At 40.0% G+C, this 9,985-nt stretch overlaps 1 protein-coding gene across 1 annotated transcript in view; it reads right to left on the bottom strand.

The window, feature by feature from the left end:
- The window catches only part of LOC104516332 (protein CBFA2T1), a gene marked incomplete at its 3' end in the record, with an annotated part of 71,196 nt that extends 61,578 nt beyond the window's left edge, over positions 1-9,618 (bottom strand). Inside the window, exon 1 of the mRNA XM_010160629.1 lies at positions 9,531-9,618. Coding sequence (XP_010158931.1) covers positions 9,531-9,618 — 88 coding nt within the window. The remainder of the gene's footprint in view (positions 1-9,530) is intronic.
- Between the last annotated feature and the right edge of the window lie 367 nt (positions 9,619-9,985).

Here is a 9,985-nt window from a genome sequence, read left to right as displayed (position 1 = left end):
TAAGATTAAAAAAAAAAAAAAAAAAGGAAAATAAAAAAGAAAGGTTTCAAGCTATCAGTTGCTTTTTGATTTGAAGGTGAGAGTGTTTGCTCATTTAACACGGGTAGGGAAACTCCTCCTGCTTTAGTATATTAACCCTAGTTTTGACCTCTAATCGATGTCTTTTCAATGCATAGGATTTTCATAATAAAGATAACGTGAGAGCATATTTGTGTGAAAGCGTATCCACCACTAGCCGTAAACTCCAGCCTTGCATTTTTCTTTGTAACATGTCAATATTTGTGACACTAACTAAACATATTTTATTCATTTGACAAGGACTGTTACATTATATTGAAAACTTTTGTTTCAATGTCACCACCTCCCCGTTTTGACTGATGGCGAGTTAGTTTTGTTAAAACGCAAGGGGTGATAGCGTATGCTCCAGTGAACTTTCCCTCCTCTCAGCACCAGAGACAAAAACCTGCAGCTCTGCTCTGTGCTGGCAGCCATCTGGCCAGCTTTCTCTCAATGCCTGCCCCACACCACACTGCAGGCAAAATTTCAGGGCTCTAGAGCTCTGTGGAGCTATTCATGACATACCAATTTCACATTTTCTGCTTGTACGCTTGCAACAATAAATGCTAATGAGGACTATGAATGACATTTTTAAAGACAATAAAAAGGTCTCCAAATCCCTTGCATATGGAGACACTATTTTCTAAACTTCACCTTCTGTTAGGGAGCCATTACACTCTAAAGGAAAAAAATAACCTAAGGAGAACAATGAGATGATCAAAGCATAACCAAGTCCTTATGAATTCCAAAGAAAACAATGTTTGCAAAGCTGGCTTAATGACAGACAGATTTTATGCCGATGTACAGCAGTAACACTTCAGCACAGGAATTGTGTTTTTCAATAGGACTGCTACTTCTCATCAGAGGGTCTGAAGAATTATTGGGGGGGATGTGGGTGTGGGGAAAAAGGGCATACCAAATCCTCACTTTCACTGATCCTTTGTCACTTATGATAACCCCACAAGCCAAAGATTTGGACTTTTTTATTTACTAATCTCTAGATGAGTCCAAGAGTAAACTGTTATCATTAATTGATTTGGAGTGCCATGCTTTCACAGAGATTACTGTACTGACCGAGTGTGGCCAAGGGAAATACCTAATTTTAATGTTTTCTTTCCCCAAATCTGCCTTTTGCAAGGCTATTGCTAATCAAAAGAAAGAAAGAAAAAAAGTTCGCCTTCACTCTTGGTACTGTGTTTTATACTTAATTAAAGACAGCTTCCCCTCATTAGCAAGGATTAAAAACACTTTCAGGAAAATCCACCAGGTGGAGCAAATACACAGCAGTACAAAACCTTTATTTATGCTCGTGCTGCCATTTTCAACAGGGAAAAAATGTTTTATATGGAAATATTCTTACCTCTTGACCTCCCTTCTTCACCCTTTTGTCATATATTGACCAATTTGTACCTATTTACTGCATTTATAATGGTACAAAAGCTTTGTTAAAGGGGCCTCGATACAAAGCTATTGCTGCTGAGACTCAATACCAATTTGCAAATGACAACAGTCATCAGATACATAAGGGAAATTAAAGGATAATATTAGTCAAGATACATATATATATATATTCAACAATGTATCAGTAGTGTCATGCTTGTAAAACAAACTGACAAGCATTTAGAAAATAAAGCTTGGTCTTAGACAGCAAAATCTTGCCTCCACTACAATGGGCTGGAAAGCAGGCCATACTGCACGCCTTGTTATGTGTTTATATACATGGTAGTGCCAGTAACATCACAGCAGTGCCATTGTAGAGTACGTTCCTGTTTACTATTAATCCTTTTATTTTAGTACAGCATCCATCAGCGACTGAGTAATTTCAAGAGTGCAGTGAATGAGGGCTGTAAATAAATATTTGAGCATATCTAGGACAGCCAAACATTATTTCTTCATTTAAATTATTTGCTTTCGAGAGCCAGGTGGAAAAGCCACTTCCTCATGAAATAACTTTCCTTGATCAATGAGAAGGTCTAATGGCATAAAGGCAGGGGGGCACCTTTTTACATGACAAGAACGAAATCCTAACATAAAAGTGGTTATGGGTGAGTCTTGTCACAGTTATAACAGGACAGCCCACTGGCAGACCCCATTATTGCTAAAATGGCAAGGCAGTATTACCAAGTGAACTGCTCTAATAATGCAGCTCAGTATCTGGAAACAGCAGAATCAGTACACAAGCTCATTCAACCCTTGATGATGGAAAAGCATTATAATTTATGAGTGACCAAGGGAAGGTATTGATTTCAGTCAAAGAAATCTTTTTCTTTCCAATGTTTCCTTAGTTAGACCTTCCATGACTTTTCCGTTCAGTGCCCTTTGCCTTCTCTCTGACATCACACGTAACACTATGTTCTTGACTCCAGAGCCACCTCCTCACCCTGCTACACACCTCCCTTCCCCAGTCCACTACGTAATTTGTCTCTGCTTCTGCTGCCTGGGACATTCATCCCCTCCCACCTCTGCTAGCCCTGAAAGATAGAAGTCCCAGAATTTAAAGCTGTGAGTACTACCATAAAACATTACTCACAATTAACACATAAATGAAAGATCAACAATCAGCACTCTAACAAGGGACAAACACCATGCCAGTTAGATTTCCACTACAAAACTCCGCCAGAATGGGATCCACTTAATGTGCAAGCAAAGAAGCGCACACCACGCTCCCTGGAAGCACAAAGTGTTGACATAAGCTTTGTGATTTTAGTCCAACTCAGATGAATCCCAACATAGCTAAGGAAAATTAACATGCAAAATCTTTGTTCTTTAGGAACGAGGAAGAGCTTTGAGACACACAGGCCTTTAAATATCACTTCATTTTTATCTGTGTTGTACTCCACATGGTGCTTCGTTGTAGCCATTCAGAAGAGAAGCAGAAGAAGAATGCAGAGGTGATTATGAAGTGGAATTTGATACCAAGAGCAAATTACACCACTTCACACTAGGAGAACTTCTGCAAAGAGCAGCAGTAAGTGTTTGGGCACAATGCAAGGTGCCAGTTTTAATAAAGCCCCAACCACCTTGGGAACCATTAAAACCGTGAGAACTTTCCTTAAGCAAGATTGTCACAATTAAGACTTGCAGAGATGCCCAACCTCAGTATTTCTTCAAACAGAATGCTGATTTAAAACCATTATCCCTGAGGGATTTTTGAGGTGGCAACCATAGATTAAAGGCTATCATTTACTGCCATTTTCAAAGAGTGGCTAGACATCCGATGGGTGGGTGGAAGGCCAGTGTGGTTACCGTCATCACCACACGTCCTTGGAGAACTTTCTTTTACTGTGCTGCTGGCTGAGTTGGACAATGGTTGGCTAGAGGTCATGGTCAGTTCATTAGATTATGAACTCTGCAAAAACATAGAGATATGTAAAACACTGGAATGAGTGACAACTTATGCCTTGTAAAAGTTTAACTAATTAATAGTGACATACAGACATATAAACCCCTATATATGTACAAACCCTATAGGAACACAACACTGACCAGAATGCATAAATCTTTCCTTTCTTTCCCACACCCCCCATTCCGTAGATACAAGCAATGCTTATTTAAACTATGGCTTCTTTACAGTATGACAGGATAAAGGGATTTAAAACTACATCTTAAGTAATTCATTTTATTTAAAGGCTGCTGTACACCAGAGTAACCTAAGGAGTTCATAATGAAGAAGGGCGCCAGATTCTAAAGGTGGAGGATTATGTACATATTTAAGAGTTTATTAGATCACGATTATCGATCTGATACACTATAACAGCTCTTTTGTTGCACCATCCCCTGCAAATCCTCCTTAGATGGAGGATTAGTGGCACAATAGATCATAATGACTCTTTTGTTCCCACTGCAGTATCATTGACTCCCAGCTGCATATGCCCACTGAAGGCTACCATCTCTTAATGAAGGGCCCCCAAAATGCTTACCTGGTAACGACTGCATAGAAGAAGAAAAGCATGCCCTTAAATCTGCACTACAAAATCCTACTGGAATACTAGCAGGGAAAATATGTGTTACTGTCAAATGATTTCAATTTCACCTACAAAGTAACCAAAAGCATTAGCATATGAAAATGTACTCCTAGACTACAGACATAAACTCTACAGACTGGACCTAAAGCCTCCAGCATAAAACCATTTAACTTTCAGCTCTTCCTTCTTCGCTCCTACAACCACAAATATCTTTCTTGGACCAGCTTCTGCCCACAACAATAAAAGGCAATGGTCACATGCTACCCTTATTTTTCGCTGCAAAGCCATATTAATTACATTTCCTCCCCCTACTACTTGTACCTTGTGATCTTAAGTTCTGCCAGTACAACTATGAAGAGGAGTGTGTTATAAACAAGAGCATTCAGATTATCCAAATAAGAGTCATATTCTTCATTTATCATTCAAACAAGTCATACTTGGATCCTTCAAAGTAAAAAAAACAAATATTCAAGACCTTTACCTACGTCAACATTTCAGTATCTTTCAGCTATAACCTTGAGTTTTACATCCCAAGGAACACTTTCCATCTACAGGCCCAAACCTGGCCAGCACAGAGACCCTGCTTTGTGCACCCACACTGTCAGCCTGTTGAGTGACCTCAACCAACAGCAGCTAGGAGGAGTAAGGACTATAGCTGTCCCAATATTTTAAAACTGAACACCAGGCTGGACACCTAATGCAATCACATGAATGGAAGAGTCGATAGCTGCCACCACTGTTTCAACAGGCCATGCCAGGACAAGCACTGGCTTGGTTCAAACGCACAGGATGAATAAAAATAATGTTGCCAAGCATGCTGAAAATGAAAAACTTAAAATGCCAAGAATTATGTTAATGATCACTACCAAAAAAAAATTAACATTTTCGTAAGTTTTTATGCTGTGCAGCACAAACTCCACCTGAAAGCATTTGCTCCTCAGAAAATACAAGAGGTTGAGCAAGCGGAGAAAGAACAATAAGTAAAAGCAAAAAGCTGCTAATTCGGAAGCGAAAGGGTTAATACGTTTTGTTTCAGTCAGTATTATACCAATGCCAGGGAAAGACTAAAAAGAGCCAATTTTTTTTATTATTATTATTCTTTAAAAGAAAAAAATCAGGCCTATCTGTCACACGGTTGTCCGGGCTGGAAGAACCGGCAGGAACCTCAAATTCCTGACCAAACCCTCTTCCACACAATGCCTCCTGAATGGAAGGAACCCAGGCCCGGCAGAGATAGCCCGCTGTCAGGAACCAGCCCTGACGTTTGCGGACAGACGGGGCTGGCGTCGCAGGATGTCAGAGCAGCAAACTGCTGTTCGAGATACTGGGTTTTCACACACTCCCAGCCTGGATGTTTTGCTCTTCAGGTAATTAAACAAGGAAACGGGGCTGATGTGTACGAGTCTGACCCCTGCGCCGCGGCTCCGCGGTTCTGCATATCAACTTCCGCACCAACCGCCCCGAGCATCAACAGAGTCCTCTGCTCCCGACACCAAGCTCTAAAACAAATCCTCCTGGAAGTATCTGCTGCTGTCTACTCCTTTTTTTCTTTTTTTTTCTATTTAAGAAGGGCTAAATTACTTGCTCTGTTCCACACGCCTTGCTGCTTTCTCATAAAAAGGAAGGAAAAAAAGAAAGGAATAGGTACTTTTGAGTAGCTGTTCTCCAGCCAGCCATTCAAAATATTAAATATCTGGGGGAGGGGAGGAACAGAGAGAAAGATGAGGCAAAGGATTCCCAAATTAATGCTTACTTTAAGGTCATCACTCAAAATGAAAAAAGATCCTGAAAAGTATTTCTGGTTTGTCCAACCAGCTGCCAGACGTTCACTTATTTAGAAATAAAATTATTCTGATTTAAGCATTATTGAAGAGTCTTTGTCTTACAAGAGGACATAAATCATAGAACCAGGCACTAGAAAAATAGACCAGGGTTTTCTTTCTCCTTTCCCCCAAATTCAAGAAATGGGAAAAGGCAGGTGTTACCACCTATACTCAGTGAAAACCTTACACAGGCTGATCTGTGACTGACCTAGTTTCTACGGTCTTTAAAAGCTATTTAAACAAAAATTATTTTGAAAAAGAGGTAACACATTACTATTTCTTTCTGAAAAATCCACAGAATAGAATATTGGCTGAAAAGAGAAGAGCCCAGAAGAAAGAGGAGTACAAAAGCATGCCTGCTTGTCTGTGTTCAACACAAAGAACATTAAATGAAAACAACTGGCACGCTGCCAAATTCCTATACAGGCAAAGAGATTCAAATAAATTGATTTCACGCATCACACTGACCTGGGATCAGTGAGCAGTGGTACAATACACTTGCTGCTCCATGTGGGGCAAAGCCCATTAACGTTATCAGAGCCACAGTACATTACCAAGAGAGGGGAAAGAGGGAAAAAAAAAAAAGAAAAAAAGAGAGACAACCCAACCTCTGCAAACTCAGGGGGGAAAAAAAAAAAAACACTTTGAAAAAAGAACTTCAGCTGGAGCGCTTGGTTTCACCTTACAAATAAATATATCATATTGTGAGAGCTTGTCCTCTGCTGACCTCAAAGATTTCAAAGATCGTATTTTCAAATTAAAATAAATACAAATATCGTACATGCACACTCCCCTTACATTCTACTTTTAACACAGACATTCTCAAACTCAGTTATTCTCTGTAAATTTCCTCCCTTCCCCATCCGCCAGCGTTTTATATAGATTACGGGTTATTTTCTTTGTACTTCAAAAGCTGGATTCCTGCCCAGGATACTCTTACTGGCTCAGAAAGTGAGCTAGAGAAATCGGCCACTGCTCTCAACTGGTCCAAATCAACCTGACCTACAGAGAAAAACATCTTATTTGCAAGGCAGCAAGGAGCAGGGCCCCAGCTCCCTTTGCAATCACCCAGGCACGCTCCCTCACCACGAGGCATTCTCTCCAAACCACAGTATTCCGAATTTCACCTTCTCATGACATGGTGAAGTAACCCGTGTGTGCCACGGAGTCTCTCACACTCCAACCAAGAGCAACGCCAGCAATGCACCGGTTTGGATGGTAGAAGGGGGGGGTGTATGTGTGTGGGTGTGTGTGGGTGTGTGTGTGTGTTATTATTTCAACTGTACTCCTTAAGAGAAGACATAGGTAAGCAAACAATTGCTTTGAGGATAAAAAAAAGAAACCAGGAAAAGATGACTTTGCAGTAGCAAAAGATGGAAGAGGATGCACAAAAAGGATCACAAAAGCATAGGCAGGTAGTGATGCTACAAGAGGTCACCGCTTCAAGGAAGCAACAGACACTCAAACTCCTCTTATTTTGTCTTTTATTCCATTTTGGTTCCAAAGAGTAATTCAAATTTTCTTTGGCACAGCAAAGTCCACATTAAGTTAAGCTCCAAATTTCAATGGGAAGCTTCTTGGCCATTTAACACTAAAATTTTTGAACGTGTGACAAACACATCCAGATGCAGGTACCCTACCCAGCCACCTCACTGCAAGTAAATGTCCAAATGGGAATGCCCAAAGAGCTAACAATTGCTAACCACCACTGATCATCCTTTTTTATAGAGAGCTACAAAGTAGTTTGGGATTATCTTCATCATCAAGGTGAAAAGTATAAAATATCATTAAATCTGTAAGTTGTATTACAGAGAGGATGTGTTTGTTTCAGTATAAGGCTACACTGACAGAACTGCAGAGGAAAGGGAATCATTTAGTGCACAGCAACTTCACAGAGGAAGAAATGTGGCTGCACCCAGCTGATACAGGCAGCCTGACCTGCCCGATGGTTAACAAGACAGATAACATGCTGTTCCCTCCCATTTATGGATATTTCAGTAGTATGACGAGATCGTTTGGACTTTATAAAGATGAAGTGAATTTTAGTCATATTAATATCTTCTTTCTACAAAAATGAATAGCATTGCAAAACATGCCTTTCTCCTAAGTTGTAGGAAATTTCCATTATCTTGTGCGTGCTCTGACAGCAATAAACCACAATAAGCTTACCATTAGTATGCCAGCACTGCATGCTTCAGGCATGAAATCTTTACTTTTACATTTATTTATTTTTAAAATCCTTTATGAGGACCCATATGGCAAAAGAAACCAACCAAGAACCACCTGTACGGGGTACGCATGCACTTTGAAAAACAGACTATAAGTAGGAAAAAGGAAAATTAGTCAGAAGCTATACACCGCTAAATTAGTGAAATAAAAATGCAAGAAGAAACCCTGCTAAGATGAAACATCCTTTTCCAATGCTGCCTGTATACAGGAAGGTCCCAGAGAAGCACTTACTTGTTATAAACAGAGCTAGGAACACTAATTAGAATGCAAATTCATAAAATCATAGAATGGTTTGGGTTGGAAGGGACCTTAAAGACCATCTAGTTCCAACCCCCCTGCCATGGGCAGGGGCACCTTCCACTAGACCAGGTTGCTCACAGCCTCATCCAGCCTGGCCTTGAAGACATCCAGGGATTGGGGCATCCACAACATCTCTGGGCAACAATTCATATTTAATAGGATTTAACTTTTTAAAAGTACGTTCATGCTGGTGTGCAAAACCTCAGCCCCAGACCCGTGCCACAGCGAGCTGGGCAGAGCCTCCCGCTGACTCTCTCCACTGTGCTCCATCTCCTTCCACACCCCACAGACAGAGCAGTCTCTCAGGTGGGGAGACATGGGATATGATCAAGGCCAAGTTGCCTTCAAAACTAACCAGAGTATGGCCTAGAGCACTCACTGCTCAATTTATTTTGGTATCCTGCTCTATCAAACTTACATCATAGGCGAAACGGGCCAACACTGAGGAAGAAAAAATCAGTGTTGTAAAGCACTTCCCATCAGTTTAGTAGTTTCTTGCCATCTAGACACACCATTTTAAGGGGAAAAAAATGTAGTTATAAAGACAGGAATGGCAGTCACAGGTTACCTAGAAATTTTGTTCTGTCGTAGTAGATTTACTTTCCAAAAATGGCAGAAAAGGTTTGCACACAAGAAGCAGAAATATCCATGCTCAATATCATCTCAATCAAATTTATCACAGATTCTCAATGCAATGAGTTTATCAGAGGCTTCCACTAAATTACAAACACAACGATTTTGCCAATGTGATTGCAACTGTCCCTTAGCCTGGTTGCAAATGCTGTTCCAATTCACAGTTCAAGGAAACTGAACCTCATTATTTTCACAGCCCAGCCAAGTAACATATACATGCCATATAAAGAGCCCCTTTGTCATCAAAACCACAAAACACACAGTTAAAAATTTCACATATAAGTATTTTTAAGCTAAGTAACATTTTAGAAAAGTCATCACTGGTGGATTTTATTGGCATTGCTGTACTCTTTCTCAGTGATATTAAAATGAAGACACCACCTCCATTGATTTAGGCAACTCTTTGGAGGCTAAATAGAAAGAGTTCTGTTTTAATTACAGTTTACAAGGCAAGGTACAGTCATTAAAAATAACTTCTAAAAGGTATGCACATTACAAAATCAAATATTTTTCTGTTCCTTACCTTGACAAATTTCAAAGTTCCCTTTTTTCCGGCAGTCACCTATCACTAAACTCAGTGCTCTCCAAGTGTTTCTTTTGACAGATATCATTCTCCACCAATCGCTCTGCTAATTTCCTCTTTCCTTTTCTGACTGGGACAGATACTATGTTCACCAGCCCAGAGATCAATCTTTTCTATTGACAACAACAAATGGGAAAAAAAAAAAAAGCACATATCACAGCCAGTTTGAAGCACCACACCCCCTTCATTTGCATGATAATAGCAATCTTTTAAATAAAAAGGGAAGACAGAAACGCAATCATTCTAAATCAATTACCCACATTTTCTTAGTTAATATAAGGCAGTACTTTAAAACTGTATTAATTCTTCCACAAAGGCTGTTTCATAAGTTGCTCATTTAAAACAGTTGACATCTATATGGGGCAACAAACTAAGGGCAGCCTGTATTCTACCAT

Source organism: Eurypyga helias, unplaced genomic scaffold (genome assembly GCF_000690775.1).
Source record: "Eurypyga helias isolate BGI_N326 unplaced genomic scaffold, ASM69077v1 scaffold7471, whole genome shotgun sequence".
NCBI lineage: Eukaryota > Metazoa > Chordata > Aves > Eurypygiformes > Eurypygidae > Eurypyga > Eurypyga helias.
The sequence above is the reverse complement of the archived record's forward strand: the minus strand, read 5'-3'. Positions and strand labels throughout refer to the sequence as shown.